Source organism: Morone saxatilis, unplaced genomic scaffold (genome assembly GCF_004916995.1).
Source record: "Morone saxatilis isolate NCDOM2014 unplaced genomic scaffold, NCSU_SB_2.0 Contig9, whole genome shotgun sequence".
Classification (NCBI taxonomy): Eukaryota; Metazoa; Chordata; class Actinopteri; family Moronidae; genus Morone; species Morone saxatilis.
The window spans coordinates 6,916,869-6,935,844 of NW_023340268.1; the positions used below are offsets into that span (position 1 = coordinate 6,916,869).

At 42.0% G+C, this 18,976-nt stretch overlaps 2 protein-coding genes across 3 annotated transcripts in view; one reads left to right on the forward strand and one right to left on the reverse strand.

Moving 5' to 3' along the window:
* Nucleotides 1-13,302, reverse strand: part of ehmt2 (euchromatic histone-lysine N-methyltransferase 2) — a 15,801-nt gene extending 2,499 nt beyond the window's left edge. Inside the window, exons 1-26 of one of the 2 annotated variants that reach the window (XM_035681733.1) lie at nucleotides 13,229-13,302; nucleotides 11,755-11,824; nucleotides 11,478-11,639; nucleotides 10,726-11,006; nucleotides 10,501-10,570; nucleotides 10,332-10,414; nucleotides 10,091-10,222; nucleotides 9,407-9,478; nucleotides 8,482-8,602; nucleotides 7,398-7,484; nucleotides 6,967-7,103; nucleotides 6,638-6,781; nucleotides 6,144-6,466; nucleotides 5,809-6,039; nucleotides 4,906-4,988; nucleotides 4,568-4,674; nucleotides 3,140-3,262; nucleotides 2,945-3,046; nucleotides 2,559-2,663; nucleotides 1,909-2,063; nucleotides 1,459-1,626; nucleotides 1,185-1,329; nucleotides 1,011-1,088; nucleotides 611-726; nucleotides 348-434; nucleotides 174-252 (exon numbers count right to left, since the gene is read on the reverse strand). In XM_035681733.1, coding sequence (XP_035537626.1) covers nucleotides 174-252; nucleotides 348-434; nucleotides 611-726; nucleotides 1,011-1,088; nucleotides 1,185-1,329; nucleotides 1,459-1,626; nucleotides 1,909-2,063; nucleotides 2,559-2,663; nucleotides 2,945-3,046; nucleotides 3,140-3,262; nucleotides 4,568-4,674; nucleotides 4,906-4,988; nucleotides 5,809-6,039; nucleotides 6,144-6,466; nucleotides 6,638-6,781; nucleotides 6,967-7,103; nucleotides 7,398-7,484; nucleotides 8,482-8,602; nucleotides 9,407-9,478; nucleotides 10,091-10,222; nucleotides 10,332-10,414; nucleotides 10,501-10,570; nucleotides 10,726-11,006; nucleotides 11,478-11,639; nucleotides 11,755-11,824; nucleotides 13,229-13,255 — 3,288 coding nt within the window. In that variant the 5' untranslated portion in view covers nucleotides 13,256-13,302. Of the gene's footprint in view, nucleotides 1-173; nucleotides 253-347; nucleotides 435-610; nucleotides 727-1,010; nucleotides 1,089-1,184; nucleotides 1,330-1,458; nucleotides 1,627-1,908; nucleotides 2,082-2,558; nucleotides 2,664-2,944; nucleotides 3,047-3,139; nucleotides 3,263-4,567; nucleotides 4,675-4,905; nucleotides 4,989-5,808; nucleotides 6,040-6,143; nucleotides 6,467-6,637; nucleotides 6,782-6,966; nucleotides 7,104-7,397; nucleotides 7,485-8,481; nucleotides 8,603-9,406; nucleotides 9,479-10,090; nucleotides 10,223-10,331; nucleotides 10,415-10,500; nucleotides 10,571-10,725; nucleotides 11,007-11,477; nucleotides 11,640-11,754; nucleotides 11,825-13,228 lie in introns of both variants that reach the window. The other variant, XM_035681732.1, reaches the window with a different exon arrangement.
* Nucleotides 13,303-15,046: 1,744 nt separating this feature from the next.
* Nucleotides 15,047-18,585, forward strand: LOC118343085 (zinc finger and BTB domain-containing protein 12-like). Its single transcript, XM_035681835.1, has 3 exons — nucleotides 15,047-15,769; nucleotides 15,924-16,136; nucleotides 16,498-18,585. The coding sequence occupies exons 1-3, from the start codon at nucleotides 15,551-15,553 to the stop codon at nucleotides 17,605-17,607; spliced, it is 1,542 nt and encodes a 513-aa protein (XP_035537728.1). The 5' UTR covers nucleotides 15,047-15,550; the 3' UTR covers nucleotides 17,608-18,585.
* The last annotated feature ends 391 nt before the right edge of the window (nucleotides 18,586-18,976 follow it).

The following is an 18,976-nucleotide window of genomic DNA, read 5'->3' on the forward strand; positions in this document are numbered from 1 at the left end:
TGGGTACTTTCTGCATGGGTTAAGGTCTGGCTAGTTATTTACTTGAATAGTTATTAATTATTGGATATACTGGAAATATGCCATATGCTCTCTGTCGCTCTCTCATGTTCATCTGTTTCTATATTAGCAAAAACAGCAAGCAAATTAACAAAACACATTTTAAAAAGGTTCACCTTGTTGTCCAGGTCAAACAGGTAGGAGTCATCTTCTCTAACATCTGCCTCTGCGTCAGAGATCAGCTCCCCAACATATCTGTGTGGACAGGAAAGAAGAGTCATTTCTAAACTCGGACTTTTCCCATAAAAGCAGCCTGTTGTGTGTGTGCCTTGTGGACAGGCCTCTCTTACTCGCAGATGAAGCTTCCCTGGGGAATATCCTGCAGAGCTCGGACTCCCCAGCCCATCTTCTCTGTCCTGTACAGCTGAAGACGAACTCTGAGGGGGAGATTATCAGGGGGTCAGACTGTTTGAAGTTTCCTCCCAGTCAGTAACTTCACAAGATAATTTAACGTTTGCTCATTAGTGAAATCTGTTGCTGTATAATTAGTTAAAAAAGCTGCGGTTTTGGTTGAGAAATATTACGTTAGAGGAGTTATATATGAAGCTCTTACTTGATGCCTGCTTGAACCACCCTGTTCTTGCATGTTCGGTAGCAGGAACACGCCATGTTGCATTCAAATATAAGTGGAGGTTCAATTTTGTTGAACTCTTGGAGCAGCCGCTGGTCCTATAAAAATTACAGAACCAGTTGATTAGTTTTACACCTTTAGTTTGTCCTGTAATATAATGAAATCTAGTCATTGACTCTGACCCTCGTAGATCTCACTGACTTTCAAACAAATCCTCAAATAACTGCTAATACTATAAAAGATTATACAGATATTTATTGACCCAATGGAAAAAAGACATTCTGACACAAGCTGGTCAATTTCTGTTGAATAACTGTTTCACTACTTAATATAATATCCCAATAAGCTTTCTGAGCAGATGTAGAGCAGCATTTCAATTTACCTTGTCATACCAGCAGCGGATACTGAGCTGTCCGCAGAGACAGTTACTAGATGAGCAGTCATCAGTGCAGCTACAGTGCTGCAGTAAAGAAAATTAAAAAGGCATGAGATGTATTTTTCATTGCAGATAATACAATTGTGTGAACGGAAAGACAAAAGAAATTATATTTTTTACCTGTAAGTGTGTAATATTGCGGTCTATGTTCATTGCTGAAGTTTCACAGTTTTCTGAAACATATTTGTAGTCTGAAGGACAGCCCTCGTCATCCACTGCATTCACACAGGGAATCGGTACGTTCTCATAGCCCTGTGCAACGTCCCTGGAACGGAAAGCAGGAAGATAGACATCAGAAAAACAGCAAGAGGAAAAAATATCCGCAATCTGCAATTACACCGTGATGAGCCATTAAATCCTACACATTGGACCTTTAAAGTAACACAACACCTACCTGCAAATTATCCTTTCAGTCCGAAGCATGCGATTGGTTATTCCTCTTCTTAGCTTCCTGTTGATCTGGAGTGCCACCCACACAGGCGTGTCGGCCCGTGCGAGGGTGAGAGGCGTGTCTCCTTCCCTGTTCATAACGTCGATGTCGGCCCCTCTGGACAGGAACAACCTGCAGAAGAAAGTCCACAGCCAGTTAAAACCAAAACAATTAAACAATTTTCTCAGCCTTTATTCAATTACATTTTGGCAAATTAGCACTAGTAAAAATATCCCAAATCAGCTAACAGCAATTCCTGTTTGCAGTGTAATAATGGATATGTATATCATGTCTGTGTGTAATAAATAAAAACAACCAACTCTCATGCGTTCCTCACTTTTGTTGTTGGAAAGTAAAATGACATATGTGACTCACATTAAATAAGGCTACACCTTGTGATTAATATTGACTCACGTAACACATTCCAAGTAGCCCTCTCTGGCGGCAATGTGGAGCGGCGTGTCTCCGTGCATGTTAACTGAGGCGAGGGAGCAGCCGGAGTTTAACACCAGCTCTGCTATATCCACATTGCCTGCATACGCCGCCCAGTGGAGACACACATTCAGCTCCTGAAGGGAAAGATTGGACTGTTTAAAGTAATAACCTGAAATATTTTCATGCAACTACATTCATTTTTTTCTCTGTTACCAGTTGTTACAGGACAGTAGAGGTGCAAAGCACCCCGCCCCCTCTCTATTCGTATTTGAAACATTCATTTTCATCCTTTAAACATTATCTTCAGTGTTGTAAATGTAGTGATTTCTTGCTGAAGTATAATTAATTGTTCAATAAAAAATATTCTTCATTACTAAAAAGGGATAATACAGTATTCATTAAACCTACAGCTGGTTTTGACAAAAAGAATGTTTTCTTCCTTCAGTTAAAATAAGATTTTACAAAAAACAACATTGTCCAAAAAAGGAAAAGATATTTACCAGTATTTATGTAATAACATTGTGATAATAGCAAAATTCTATAGAAATAAAATTTATATTATTCATGTAGATGACATTTTTTTATGCAACACGTTTTATAAACTTCAGTGTTCACTAGCAGAGACTTACTTTATCATTAATGGTGACATCAGCTCCTCTGTTCAGCAGTGCTTTTATCACGTCTACGTGTTTGTGCTCTGCAGCCCAGATGATCGGCGTCCAGCCACCGCTGTCCTGGAACCGACAGGAAGAAACAGAATGAGGTCACAGTGGGCTCTTATCAGTCTGTATGATCCACCTCCAGTATGACAGATACGATACACTTTGCTTTAATGATCACATAAATATGAATGAGAATGGTAGAGTGGCTGATTGTAGCTATCGCTTAACCTTAAAAACAAAACTCTATCAGCTGCACATAGCTGAAAGAAATAATGTAAATAAACGCTATAACTAACCGTATAAGGCTCTATAATAATGTCCCTATATAACTGACATGTTGACTCATCCTTTACCTGTGCGTTTACATCCACCTGCCCTGTCTCCAGAAGCATGTTAACAATTTCCAGGTTTCCAAGCTTGGCTGCGTGGTGGAGGCCAGTATATCCATCCTCCTCCTGAAGGACATTAACAAGGATGAAATCCATATCAACCAAACGCCTCAAAGTTCACATTTCTGTTTTTATTTTAGAAACTAAAAAGATACTCACCACATGATAGACACAGGCGCCATTCTGGACCAGGTAGTGAGCCACCTCAATGTGATTGTTGATGATTGCCTCCAACAGAGGGGTCCTCAGGTCTTTGTCCTGGGCATCCACTTGAGCACCAGCCTGCCAGTACAAAAACAAATTAATCTTTAATCTAAAGCAACAACCACAAGACCAGGAGATGTTTTAAAAAGGGAAAATAAACACCGCTCTGCTGCATTTTGCTTCAAATACGGTCAGCACTGCACTGTGAAGCATTTTTTGTCTTAAGACTAAATCTATATAGCTGACTATTAGTCATAGTCACATTTGAGCCATTTTGAACCTTCATAGTTTTATTCTCTTGTTAAACTAATTCAATTACGCTAATACAGGTATCAGAAAGTGTTGAAAGCAAAAGAAACACTTTTACTTGTGTAATAGTGACGCGGGACCCGTAGGTGGGGAGAGTTCGGCTCGACTTACTAGAGAATATCACAGGTTTGGACGGGCGGGTCAAGAGACAAAGTGCTCTGGACAGCTCCCTAGCTGCTCCCGGCAGCAGGATCAGTCCCTTGGAGACCAGCACTGTGCTCAGTCCTGACAATTGTGCTACTACAATGCATAAAACTGGTGGTTTCGGGTGTCGGGTCTCTTAGTTATTAGGGAAAAAATGCATTCTTTTGAATTTCCAATTGAACTGCCAACATTTTAGTCCTGTCTTGACATTTCCTTATAGCTTAGATTATCAAAGTTCTATTTTTAGCTCGTCATCGTCATGGAAAAAAAGTAATTTACAGAAAATTTTTCGTCATAGTTTTTGCAATTAACACTACAGCAGTGACCCTCAATGCAATGGTTAAGATCCAATGTATTATCTTCCCATGTTTTGTTCACATCATTTTAAAACTGATGCTAAAATAACAGCTTTTTCTGGCCACTTGTGGCAGCGGAGACAAGCTGGGAACATAAAACGGATATATCGTCAACTTTTAAGTTGCTTATTTACACATCCAGCAGTTACAGAGCGACATTATTATTCATTTGTGGTGAAACTGTAGGTCCAATATTCACTTTCTCTTCGCTCTACCAACTCCTGAGGGAAATATCTGGCTCTTTAGGCGCTAATTGCTCCACTATGTTATGTACATCAGCTAGTCTCTAACAGTTTCTGTCTGCAGTTTTGTGCTGAGCAGGTAGTGTAGGGTGGGCTTTTAGACCTTTTCAACTAAGTGCCTGCTGTGGCCAAAAATGAGCAGGGAGAGTGAACCAAGAAAGTAAAGCTGCAGGCCAGACAGCTAAACAATGAGCTGCAGCTTAAGGTGATAATTCTCGGTAGGTTCATTACTGTGAGCAACCCCTTCACAGTGATTATAACCATTTTACAGTATGTGTACTAATCAGAGAAAATAAAATCTACAAAACAGATGCTAATATTGGACTTCTCACCTGTATGAGCATGTAGCAGACTTCCAGCAGACCTCTCTGAGCTGCAGCATGTAGAGCAGAGCGTCTGTTCTGAGAGTCAGGCTGGTACGTTGGATCTATGCCCTCCACTGTAATACACACACACACACACACACAAACACACAGTTTTAATACACAGGTCTGTACAAATGTACCATGGTCTCGTATTAGGATTAGCAGCCAAGAGGACGTGCACAAATGGTCAACACTTCTCTGTGTGTGATCAAACCCAGACAGTACTTTCAAAATAAGATATATCCTGGAGCTTTTTTATATTTATACACTCAGCCATAAATGAAAAGTGCACGGTATTCACTCACTCAGCATGAGCAGAACTCTCTGCACCTCTCCTTGCTTAGCAGCAGGATAAAGCTGGCGGGGGTGGAACCTCAGTTTCTTCTTCCTGGCAAATCAGAAACAACAATTTGGTCTAAACTTGACTGATGTCCTCTGGTACACTGGAAGCTATGTAATTTCCCTTGGAAGAGCTAAAGCAAACAAAACTGGAATACTCTGTCTTGCTTAGAGAATTTCACTGCAACATGCAATTTTGTTGTGGATGCAGATTTCAACAGATATAGTGGAGATGCTTCTACTGGAATTCATGAGCAGATTTTATTTGTAAATTGTCAGATATTTTTAAGTATAGTTTTTGAACTGCTAGCACAAAAACATGAAAAAAAAAAAAAGTAAAATGTTCAAAATGTTCTTCTAGTGCTGCACAAAAATTACCATATACACTTACTGTAAGAAAACAAATTAGACTTTCAATTGAACGCTCATACTTAAACAGTGTCGAAACTAAACATAAAACATCCAAAGGAATGTGATTTAGACCAGTGGTTCTTAACCTGGGGTCCGGGAACCACAGGAGTCCTTGAGGGGGTTCAATGGGTTACCCAGAAAAACGGGAAATAATTTAATTTCACTTTTATTTCATTGGTTAGAAATTAGCCCAATGAGAGAATGTAAAAGAATGACAAATCTGACTAATCTATCTTCACAGTTTATCTGTTAATCTACAGTACAAACAGTTATCGAATAAATAAATACTATCAAAGGGGGATCTCTGAGACTGTTTGGGGGATCCTTGACACCAAACAGGTTGAGAACCACTGATTTAGACAATACCCTTACATATCTCAATTACCATATCTAGTCCTCTGTTCAATCCTTTAACCTACTGTGACTGAAAATAGTAAAATCTAAATCCAAACGCCAACCTCTCAGTTTCCTGTGTGAGAATGGCCTTCTGTAGCGACGCCCTGCTGGGCCCAGGTGGAAGAGCACTGGGGCTGACGGGTTTCCCATTTGGCATACAGAGAGAGGGCCCCACGCTGTCCACACCCTCCTCGGCTGGGGGCACAGTGGCCACAGTTGCAGCAGACGCTACAGGCTGCGGGGGCTGCTGCTCCACTGCCAGTTTTATCAAACCATGGCTACGCATACGTGCGCTGGTGGTGAAGGAGAACGCAAGTAAAAAAAACATTATTCATATAGATTACTGGAGCCAATAATTCTCTCACAAGTCATCCACAAAAACATTCACAAATCTTACCTGACAGGTCTTTCGGGCATTTTCCCGTCCTTCATTCCGCCCGTTGAGGCTGTAAGAGAGGGCGCCGAGGGGGTGGACGGCGGCAGAGATGGGGTGGTGGTAGACGAGGCCGACATGGTGACGACAGTGGTTGCGGAGGTTGTGGCCGAGCTGAAGGAGGGGATGGTGACCTCCTGGGCCTCAGAGGCATCTTCACCGCAGTGAGGACAGAAAAGCATACCGCCACCGTTTGCTCTGCTGCGCCCGCCGCCCAGCACCGTCACACAACCCCTGTGGAACCGGTGAGCGATGCGCTGGTCTGGGCAACACTCAAGAAACGTGCCCTGAAAGAGGAGAAAAAGGCCGGGCATTGAGGAGCTTGTAAAGCTCGACAGCATCAATAAAATTGGAAAACATGTACAGCCATAAAACAATGTCCCAATGTGCCAACTGAACAACATTAAATACACTGTATGTATTTCTAATCATGACAATTTGGTCATTTAAACTCTCACCGCTATGCAGAAGTATCCACATCCAGGACAGCAGTGGTGTTTGACCATGTGTGAGCGATGGACGTCACAAAGCACCATGAGAGACACCCGACTGGATGGCCGCATGGTCTCCCCTTTTATCGTACGACTGGTACAAGCCCTCAGCTGACAAACAGAGCAAGAGAGACAAGAATTATGTAAGCTTTTATTTTTATTTATTTTTTTATTCCACAATTCAGCAACGTGAAGCTGAATCTTTACAAATTACCTGTAAATATCCATTAACATTACACATGGTACTTAATTCAAATGACCAACTGCAGAAACACAATCACAAGGCAGAGACAAACCTCTCCATTGATGCTCTCAGTTGCCATACACTGTCTGCTGACGCGGTGGCTGGAGCTGTCGACTCGAGGAGCCTCCATCCTGCAGCTGCACAGAGGAAGCTCTTCCAGCCGCTCCGTGTCTCCTGCATCGCTTCCTTCTGTAGAGAAGAGAGAGAGAGAGCGGATTATGATGTTAGTATATGGTCTTATGGTAACTGTCCATTTTGTGTTGAAGGAAATGATAAAAGAAGTTTTATTTATTGATGGTCATCAATCCTGAATGAATATTATTTCTATTACAGCTGAAATGATTCAAAGTCGATTAAATGTTGCAACAGAAAATCAACCTGCAACTTGTTTTGATAATCAATTAATATTTTAAGTAATTAAAAGTAAAAAAATTCACTTTTGCTCTTTAATTTGTCACCCATCTGTGTCTATCATAAACCTACCATGATGAGGAGAAAGTGTCAGACTGTCAGCAGCAGCGATGTCCAGAGCACCCAAAGGAACCTCTGTGTACTCAGTGGGCCTACCAGCTGAGGACAAACCACATGACAAACTATAAGCACTGCCAATGCTAGGAAATACATCGTACATGCTAGATATATGCTAGCAAATGATGCCGTTAATAGAGGTAAAAAGCAAATAACTACTCTTATACCTTTTATTGTTTTACAACACTAAATCAAAAAGGTATTAATCATTAATCAACAGAAGTAGAATGTTAAAATAAAATAAAAATTCTACCATAAAAGTAATTGCAGGAATATTCACCCCCTTTAAATCAACCTTACAAAAATTCTCCATTCTCCAGCTTTGCCTCTCCTGCAGAGTTCCAACAGACTCTGTAGCGGTCTCCATCACGAGTGCCTTTTTTGCACAGACGTGTAGTTTTTGACGACAGCCTGCTCTCGGCGGATTTACAGCCGTACCGTATTCTTTCCATTTTTTGATGATTGTCCTAACTGTACTCCGAGAGATATTCAGCAACCTGGAAATTTTTTTGTACCCGTCCCCTGATTGGTACTTTTCAATAACCTTGTTACAAATTCGTTTCTTTGTCTTCATTATGTTGGGGGTTTTTTTGGCAGGAAATTGCCACAGCAGAGGTTGAAGTTTCCAGGCAAGAGGATTTAAGTCTCTCGTCACACCTTGATTAGACACAGGTGATCTTCATTCAGCTAATATGTGACTTGGCTAGTCACCCTCAACTGGTTGCACCAGCTGTGATTTAGATGGGTGATTTAGGCTACGTTCACACTGCAGGTCTTAGCTCAATTCCGATTTTTTTGCATGGTTGTTCACATTATAATTTAAATTTGAACGTTCAGACTGAGGTCGCTTTGAAAAACATGAGATATGTATCCGATTTAGGACCACATATGAAAGTGGGCTGAAATGGATTGGAAAAAATCTGATTAATTAAGTTGTCGAGATCCGTTTCACCTCAACATTAAATATACTTCTGTTGATATCTAACATGGTTGTTATGGGAAACGAGTTTTAGAAAACCCACCAGGTAACGTCACTCACCTCCCACTGTCTCCACCACATCAACTGTGTTTCTCTCTTTGTCCTGGTCTGACTGCGGCCATGAAGACTCCTCGCTCTCATTTCTACTCTGAGCGGCTTTCTGCGTTTCAACCTCTGAACTCTGCAAGGAAGAAATTCTGTCTGAATATAAAAATGTGACATCTGTGAAGGGTAGAAAGAAGGGTGAAAAATCCTGGGTGGGTTATTGTCTGACTGATTTCTTGTGCGTCTAGTGGAGTATCATCTCTGCCAGCACTATATTCACCCTACATGTACCCAAGTACATAAATATAATCCAACTACAACTTTGAGATAAAGATTAAACCCATTAAATGCCTCTTGAGAATTCAAAGATATTTTTCCAGTATAGCCTGCAGTATATCTGCAGGCTAGCAGCTATGAAAAGCCAGACTGTTAAGTTTCTATGATTAACAGTTTCAAAATAGATTTAGCCTCAGCAGATTTCTGTTGGGAAAAATGAAAAAAGAATCATTGTGATGTCACTAGTTCATAAGCTATTTCTGGCGTTCCAGAAAATGAAGCATGATTATGCAACAGCAATCTCATTTTGTCTCACGTTTTAGTTTTGGTAAAGAATTAATAAGAAATTTACAAAAAAAAATTAAGAATAACATCTTTTTCAATGTTGACAATTGGAAGAAAAGACTGTCGAGCAACCAAGTTTGAGTTGTGTTATTGAAAAAAACAGAGAATTGGGTTAACTATAATACATCTTGTATGTTCAAGCAAGTACAGGATGATACAACAGTTGTAGGCTGGTACTGTCAGGCTAATAAGACTAGTTGGCTAGAGTGACATCTACAGATTTAAACAGTGTTTAATATTTTATAAGACAGTTAGAGATGAGTGTAGCTGTAAATAGATAAGAAAGTAATTATCAAGCTAGTAAAATAGAATCACTCACATGATCTGACATGTTCACTGACCCCTCTATGTCTTCAGTGTGCTGCTTTGTTTCAGCCCCACTATCTTCAAACTATAAAAGAAAAACAAAAGAAACACGTTTAACAATAGAAAAATTACTTGCAGAACAAGCTATAGCATTTCTCTCAATAATATGTGCATAGTTGACAATAAGTGATCCCTTAATGGACAACAGTGTTCGACCAATATGGGTTTTTCAATGGCCGATGCCAATGTTTTGAGAGTAGGGCAGCTGATGACTTAAGGTAGACTTCATAACGTGAACCGTGTGTAAGATTTAGTGCCATCTAGTGGTAAAGTTGCAGATTGCAACTAACTGGAACCGCTCACATTCCAAGTGTGTAGGAGAAACTACGATGGCCGCAAAACTCCTAAAAGGCTCTGTCTAGAGAAAGTGTTTGGTTTGTCTGTTTCGGACTACTGTTGAAACATGGCGGCTCAACATCGTAGCCTCCATAGAAGAGGACGTTTACAGCAGTATACATGAGAGATATTGTACAGGGCTCCAAACTAACCTTTCACCTCCTTCCTAAAACTCAGAAGAAGGAGCACCACTGTAGCCACATTGACATGGCTGCCTGCAGATGTGTCTTAACCGGCCTTGTGTGCACAGGCATTGAATGAATCGTCACTAATGGACAATAAGTTATTCTAAGGCTCACACCTTTTCTGAATCTTGCATGGACGGATTGGAAATCTGAATTGTTTCCTCCTCTAACTTCCCCACACTGCCGTTGCTCTTCTCTGGTGCATTCTTGGTAACAGGTTCCACCTTTTTATGGAATAATGTTTCTTCCTGAGTTTTGAAAGAAATGAAGAAATAGATTGGCAACAGACAACTTTAACAACAGATGTAATCAAGTCACTAAAATGTAAATAATATACCTGCAAAAACATAATCTTACCACAGTTTGAACATTGTCTGGAACGTCCTCAGACTTCGCAGGTGTGCTGTCAGATAAATGACCCAATTTTCTCCTTTTTGCAACTATTGGAAACATGACAATGCAGAATTAAAAATGAAGGCACTCTAGCTCATTTTACTCAAAGTCACTGTTTTCTACAGCCACTAACCAGTTTCAGAGTCAGAGGAAAGGCAGGCAGAAGATCCTGAAGGTGTCACGGGTGTCTCAATGTGGCTTATCTGGGAAACAAAAATAGAGTCAGTGACTCAAATGGTCATAAAAAGGTTGCAACAAAGAACTGAACTGCTGCTATACTGTGTGCGTTTTGTCAATAAGTGGAAGATGTTTATCATTTCACACTACTTGCTGATTTCGCTATTGCCGATTGCCTCACCTGCCCTGGTGGAGGCCTGTTCATAGTCTTGCGGGCCCGGTGGATCTTGGGTGGGGAAGGAGAGACCGAAGGAGAGGAGGAAGCTGTGGCAGAGGAGGAAGAGGAGGAGGAGGAGGAGGAAGAGGAAGAGGAGGAGGAAGGAGCAGGTGCCGGGACGGATTTACTGCTACCAGGCCCAGAAACACTCATCTTTGCTCGGCCAGGGGACAACGCTGAAGACGTAGAAGGAGAGGAGGATAACGAAGAGGAGGACATTGATGGAAGGGACTTTGCTGCGTGTCCTGTGAGAGGGAGGTGTGAAGAAACAGTGATGAAGAAAATCCACATTTAGCAGACTTACTGACCAAGTAAAATCGGAGAGCCAGTTCTGCCTTGGTCTAGTGTATAAAAGTACCTCATTTCATTTGCTCTGAGTCAGCTTACCGACTCAGATCTGCTCTGTGTATGTAAGTTCACCAGGATAGCGGCATGCTTAATAAACTCACACCACCACAGCAAACCTGAACTGGACTTCAATGATTTTTCATCGACACCAGTTACTGTGAATTGCTTGCAAGATGCTTTAAAAGCTTAAATGCTTGAAGCTTATTAGAATTGTATCAATCAAGCCTTATTTTATTATTTCCTGCTGAATTTGTGCTTCAGGATCGAATCATCTTGTTGTTAAATCTGAGAGAGATCAAATTAGGTAACTCAAAAAATAGTCACCGCTTCAACAACATGGATGAGAGCTGACTGGGTCCGAGTCTTACCTGCAGCAACTTTGTTTGGGGAGGAGGCAGGTGACCATTTCTCTCCCTCCTCTACAGCTCTGGAAGCACCCTTCCCCGGCTGCTGCGATGACAACATTGATGGCATACCACCCATAGGCTCAGTCTTCTTGGCAACAGTGGCTGAGGTGGAGGCTGCATTATCTGGAAAGGTTAGTTTAGAGTTCTCCGTTAGTTTTCACAAGTTTGTTTGCATACCTAAAATTTACAGATTTAAAAAATAGGTATGTTTCCCTGCATAAATGGGCTGCAGACATACCTTTCTTTACATTACTTGGTCCAGCTAATGACTCTGCTGGTGTTTCTGAGTCATTCCCTTCAGGAGGTTCCTGGCAGAGAAGAAACAAATAGCAGGAAATATTATGTCACAAAATATTTAACTGTCACTGGCTTGTCAAGTAGTAACGTAACATTTTATAAAACTTAACAGGATAACAATGGATAACTAATATAGACATAACTCTTGTTTATAGTCTTTATTATCTGAAACCACAGCAGTTATACATTAGCAGGAGTTTTCAAGCATATTTTAAACTGGTGAAACAGCGACCAAACACATTTCCCTAGGAAAGTTAATACAAACTTAGTGATTCAGATTTTAGTTTTGGCTGTCATTGAACTTTATCATTTGTTTTTCCAGTGTAAATCAGCATGCTGGACAACATACTCAAGATTTCATTGAATTAGTAGGGTTTCAAAACAGCCAACTCCAATTGACTTTGGGCTCCTGCAGGGCCAGGAGGGTGATAGTTTTATCTTGGAGTAAAATGGTTGTAGCCTCGATATACGAAGGAGACGGCATCTTGTATTGTACTGGTGAAACTTACATAAACAGAGGAAAGGTAGGATACTTTGACAAAGCGTGGAAACCATTAATGGAGTGTCTTAGACGTCGAGCTACTCATTCATTTTGAAATTGCTGAGTGTTGCTGAATGTTTTCATTTTCAATTAAAACATTGTAGGGGTTTCAATGCAGTAACTCGTCTAAAATATATTCATTTTCAGTCACCAGACACATAATTGTGTCAGGTAAACAAGCAGCCTAATCGTAACCTTTATAACTGACAATATTTTGTCTTTAATGCGTTAATGCGACTCGCTTCCGGGTTCCCTTCTCAAAATAAACCGAGCAACCAATGGCTGATCTTCTCTGATGTTACGTCAAGTGCCGCCATCAGTCAATCAACCCATTCATGCCTTTTAACTTACACAAACCCATGCTTCAAAACCACACACCCTCCCGCCAACAGGAGTGCGTAAAATAAAGAAGGAATGTAGATTTGTTTGTTTTACACATTGATTATTTCTCTGGGATTACCACATTGCAACCACAGTGCACAGAAAAAAGCACAGTTTCTGTTTTGAAAACCGGTCTAAACTGAGCGACGCACACAGAAAAAAAACCTCCTAACGTCCGACGACGACCACGTAGCGATACACACAGTCAAGGAACTCGAGAAAATAAGCAAAACACTGACAAACACTGCAGCAATTCAGTGAGTTAACAAAACACAACACTTACGAGCTAACGTGGCTAGCAGCGTAGCACAGCCTTGCAACAAAGAGGCTCTTATTATCGACAAATAGAGACATTTTGCATTGTGGCACAGCGCAGCTTTTAGTGACACGACTCGGCTACATCGGCTAATGCGCTCACAAGAGGTTAAACGCACCTAAATGTCGCTATTGTGCCATTTTTTGTGTTGCAGTGGGTTTTTTTTTTTTTTTCTACCTTTGTCGTTCTCTCAGAAGCCGACATGTTTCCCGGATGACGACCGACGCATATGAACGTGCCGCGTCATCGCCCAAGCCCCGCCCCCCTCCGCACACCGCGTTGTGCCCGTTGATTTTTTTTTTTTTTTAAAACAGCGCTGATCAGAAGTCAGCGTGCGCACTCCGATTATACGGCTAACCGCGAGAGGAAGCCTCCCACCAAAACCGACTCACAGTCAGTTTAGAGCGAAAGAGCAGCGCTTTTGTATTTGTTGTCACGGGATGCGTTTGCTCCAAAAAAATAAAAAAAATAAAAAGAGGCCAAAAAGTAAACAGAAATCGAGGTAGTAGCTAGTAGCAGGAGGGATGAGGAAACACTGTCGGCTGGACTAAACGCCGCTGTACTCAACGGGCGGCTCTTGAAACAAACCCAGGTTTGTTGTTTTAAAGAAAGAAAAGCCTAGAGGACGTTCAGTAAAAAAAGGTGAGGGAAGCAAAGTTTGGACGATTTCTGGGTAGCTTTTTGTTTGTTCGTGTTGTTGGTCACCAGTAGATGCCAGAAAGCTAACTAGTGACTGCTGCTAACGTTGGATAAGGGCCAGAAGGAAAAAGAGGTAAACAGTTGTGTTGTGGATCGATTTCAGCCTCGTGGCGGCAATCACACCGGTCGATTTAATATCAGTATTCTATTATAAACTCCACTGCTCTTAAAAACACATGTTGGTGATAATGTCCGTCATTTGAAAGCTTATTTCAAACCCAAAACGTGTTGGCTAACTTTTCAACCTCCCTTCAATAAAAAAATTTCTCGATAAAACATTCAATATGTGTAATGTGAGACTATGTATCTGTTATATTGAATGGTTATAACGTGTAGTAACTAATAGGTTAGTAGTACAGATAAAAGGGTTGATCTTAAAGCTGCATTTCAAGTTATACACTCATCTCAACCTAGATTACTTGCCTACTCAACCTGAATCAAATGACCAAAAACAGGTTATTCTTGTCTTTAAATCATCATAATAAAACAGATGTCACATAGGAAGAAATAATGAATTTGCCCTGAGCATTTGCCTATACTTTGTGTCCTTGTGTAAACCCTGTCTGACTGCATTCCTCTGTCCTGAGTGCTATCTGGAAGAAACCGTAGATTAGATCAGGGTGTCCATGGAGGTATAAGCATATTGCACACACTGGGGTTTGAGCTGCCACATTTATGCATTTCTCCACAGACAGAGATGGCAGATGCTGTGTTTTCCGGTTTACCGGGCCACGGGACAACAACCCTGGAAGCACAGAAATTCACTGAGGGTCGCCGCAGGCACGTTCTTGCCGACATCACCATCCGGTTGGCCAGCAGACAACCAGACATTTCGGGGACATTAAGCCCCATGTGGTGCTGGCCCTGCGGCTGCCGTCGCCCTTCTTGAGGGACCAGCTTCCCTCCTCAACCCGGGTCCCCAAGCTTTTCAGGTAGGCAGATGGCCAACACAAACAATGAGCTGGTTTTGGGAGAGCATGGGAGCCACAGGGCCTGGGAACTTAGATAGATAGGATACTTTATTTACCGGAGGGGAAATTCAAGTATCCAGTAGCATACAAAATACTAAACATTACGGTTAAACAACATAAACTAAAATTAAAAACCCTGACTTAAGAATAGAATTAAAATAAAATATAAACATATCTAATATATGTATAGTAGTATATCACTATGGGTACTATGCGACTATATATATAATATAAAATAACGTATTCTACAGTAAACAGTGCAAATTACAGGGTAGACATTGCTCCATTGTCTATTGTCTATTGTCCTCACTGCCTTTACTGAGAGCTGTTGTACAGTCTGATGGCGAGGGGGACGTAAGAGTTTTTGAGTCCGTTGGTGGAGCTGGACTGGGACAGCAGCAACTTGGACGAGATCTTGCGACGGCAGCAGGAGGCGGTGACAAAAAGCTGCAGTCAAGCTGGACGATTTCCAGCAGCCTGAAAAGAATATACAGGAAGTCACAGCACTATTTTGATCCACCTTTAGGCTACTTGTAGTTTTTAAACCATGTTTGGATATATAAATAAACTTTATTGTTATTTCAGTCAGACAATTTATGTTTGTTAACAGATTAAACCTTCATTGCACAACATGAAACTAATATCATCATGCCCCGGGTCTTGCAGTTGGTGGAGAGCAACCGTGGCGCCTCGATCTCGTGAGGTTATCGCTGGGCAGGCCCGGCTCATCTCAAATGAGCCTAATGTCACACACACACACACACAACGTCAGCGCTATCATCGCGTCTCTCTTCAACGCTCCTCTGCTGAGTAAAAACAATGCTTCTTTATGTTGTTTCACATTTTTATCCAGGTGTCAATGCTGTACAGCTCCACAGTGGTGTGTGATCTGCTTCAGTCTTGTTACACTGGCGTCCTGCAGTTTAACCCAGAGGAGATTGTCAACTACCTGACCGCTGCCAGCTACCTACAGATGGAGCACATTGTGGAGCGCTGCCGAGGAGCACTGAAGAAATATATGCAGCTAAAGAACCCCAATCAACTAAAGGTCAGTAACCCAAAACACTGATACATACTGTACGTTGTGCAGTAATAGTAAAAATATTTATCCCTGATTGATTCTTACATTTGTTTCTGAATTAATTTGTTTATAATTTATAGACTGTGTATACCATAACCCGTTCTTCCCGTTCGTCCTCTAGACGACTTCAGAGGAGAGCCAGTCTCGACCGGTGATTGTCAACGGAAGCGTTAATTCTGTTGCATCTGCATCGCCTCCTGCTGGCCAACCGTCACCTGTGCACCCACACTGTCCTACGGTACGCTCAATGGAGGAGAACAGCGGCGACACGTCTGCTCAGGGCAGCAGTCAGCACCACGACGACAGTCCCATGCTGGATGAGCCGTGTATTAAGGTTTGTGTTTGAAAGAAAAACCTGAGAACAGCGCACATTAAAAAATAAATCAACATTGAATTTACAAATCTACAGTATTCATGTTTTCGTAATATTAATAATAATAATGAAAATAACTTTATTTATAGAGAGCAAACAGTGTAAACTGTAACAACTATTTGATCAAATCGCCAACAATTTTAGTAGCTACTGACAGTGACCAGTTACCAAGCAAATAATGTAGAACACTTGCTGGTTTTATATCACTGCAAATTTAGTTGGACAGAGCAATTATGGAAAAGTCTGGGAAATTTTGATGGGAATTTTCACTGTTTTTAAACTAAATCTTTAGTTACAACATTGCACTTCATTTCTGTTTTAGGTCAATGCATCAGATGAGGAAGAGGCCAGACAGGAGGACTACGGTGTGTTCAGGGTATACATCTCTGAAGAAGAGCAGGTGAGCAGAGACAGGGAGAAGAGAGGAGCTCCCTCTGATGGACAAGATGCGTGTTTCCCAGAGACAGAAGGCATTGTGATTGGAGGAGAAGGCAGCGAATATGACTTACATCCAACAGAAGAAGATCTCAGTACTGGGGGTCCTTCAGTGGAGGGGCTGCACGCTTTCAGACGCAGGCTGCCTGACCCTAAAGTTAACCGGGGCAGAGGAAGAGGCAGGGGGCGGGGTTTTAAGAGGAGAAGGTGGGGGTCATCACAGGAGAGAAGACCTCCAGGCATGGATCACCATCAGGATTTGTGGTATCTGACAACGTCAGGGATGGGAGGGAGTTTCGGGCTGGACTACAGCCAAGACGGGCTTAAGGCGGGCGGTTACGTCTCAGTTGAACTCCCGCAGTTAGACTTCAGCATGGGTGACACTCAGGGAGAAAAGGTCTCACCCATGGCTGCCAACAGTTTGACTCAGTACACCCTGGAGGAGTCTGGCTGTGACGCCGGTGAAGGGGGTTCTGGGTTGACAACCGTCGGAACAAACGAGGGCGGGGACGAGTCTGTTGCAGTGGTGGGATCCACCTCAAGCGTAGCTGGGCCTGTGATCTGCGAGCACTGCGGCATGACGTTCCCCTCGGCCCACTCCCTGGCCATCCACACCCACTCCACACACCTGCTGTACGCCTGCCCCTGCTGCGGCAAACACTTCCACCACTCCGCCAACCTCACCCGACACATGGCCGTGCACCGAGGCGCCGGCAAATCCCACCAGTGCCCCCTGTGCTACAAGACTTTCACCCAAAAATCCACACTGATAGACCACATGAACCTACACAGCGGCGAGCGGCCGCACCGCTGCGCATACTGCCACGCCCGCTTCGCCCACAAGCCGGCCTTGCGACGCCACCTGAAGGAGCAACACGGTAAAACCACGGGGCAGAACTCCCTACAGGAGCAGGAGGAGAGGGAGAGGGCGAGAGGAGCTGCTGAAGGAATCAGAGAGGAAGAGCAAGAATGTCTGGTTACTGAACAAGTGTCATAGGCCAGAGCACTAGAGACAGTGAAGTGCTTTCAGCTTACTGCTGTCCAGTGGGGCCATCAGTCTGTGGGGGTCACAATCCCCACAATCCTACTATTAAGCAAGTGCTAGAAACTGACTATGAGGCCTTTTTAAAATCTGACTGTGAACATAATTAAATATATGTCAAAACATGCACATTAAGTGATGGATGTGTATAAAATGACTGCACACTCTCCTACACTATAAAAAAAAAAAAGGGCCATTTTTTTCCACAGCAGACATTTTAGCTTGTCATAGCAGGAAAAGCACAGGTGTCGCTAATAGCATTAAAAATGGCTCCGCTCCATTCAAATATCCCAGTGAGTCATAATAGTGAGCCAGCATGAGCAATACGACGCCAAGACCCTGAAAACTGAAGCAGCTAAATAGAATTCAACCATTATTCATTGTATTATTTATACCTGTGCTTTTTCAACTGTGACATGTCAGAGTGTCCTCGGTGACAAATGCCTGTTGATTTTCACGTCTCTTAGAATAGTTTGATTCAGAACTGTAATCTTAAACTTGAATATATGTAATACATGTTCAATACAATGACTGACCACTGCTCCAAAAGAGATCCTGTGTAAATAAAATGATTGGAAAGTCTCTTCTCTGTTACCTGTAGTCAGTTATGTAATATTAGTCGCCCAACTTATGATTGATTGAGTTCGTTTTGTTTCAGGGTTAGGGTTAATTACCTATTACAGGAGTATATGTAGTACATGGATTTCACTCTGTAGTAAATAGTTTAGTGAAATTCAACCTGACTTAAGGTCTAATCTGCCTGAGTGATTGAAAACACCTGTGAATGTGTGCAGGACTTTTAAATACGCAAATCAACCTTTTTATAAAACTGGAAAACATTAAAAGATCACAAGGACTTGTTCCTCTCTTGTAAAAGTTACCTGACTGACTTTTGTGTGATCGACTGCAGCAGACTGCAGCAAACTGCAGGCTGACAACACACACACATGTACACAAATTCCTAGAGCCTAATAACTCCTCGCAATACCTGTGAGGGCATCTGATGAAAACATTATAATTATGTCAATAAAGAATCCTAACACACCGGCTTGCATTGTAGAGTGTTTGCCCACAAAGCGCCAATCAAACAAACTGTTATTGAAAGAGTCAAGCGTAAACAAATTGTAATTAAAGCTCTTAAATTGGAACCAGCTGATGTTTCCTGTCCATAGTTGACACGCCTCAGGCCTGAAGAGCTGATAAAGATCTGAGACCTTGTAAAAAAGGATCTGAGACTACAGAACTCTTAGTGAAAACAGTGTTTCATGCTCCATATCCTAGAGACATCTGACATCATGTATATGTTATACTGTATAGGCTCATC

What these genes read in the sequence shown, in the direction of transcription:
- LOC118343085 (XM_035681835.1), top strand. Translation starts at nt 15,551, where the DNA reads ATGTTGTTTCACATTTTTATCCAGGTGTCAATGCTGTACAGCTCCACA. An exon ending in AGAACCCCAATCAACTAAAG is followed by an intron (nt 15,770 to 15,923) that starts GTCAGTAACCCA and finishes TTCGTCCTCTAG; the next exon opens with ACGACTTCAGAGGAGAGCCA. An exon ending in TGGATGAGCCGTGTATTAAG is followed by an intron (nt 16,137 to 16,497) that starts GTTTGTGTTTGA and finishes TTTCTGTTTTAG; the next exon opens with GTCAATGCATCAGATGAGGA.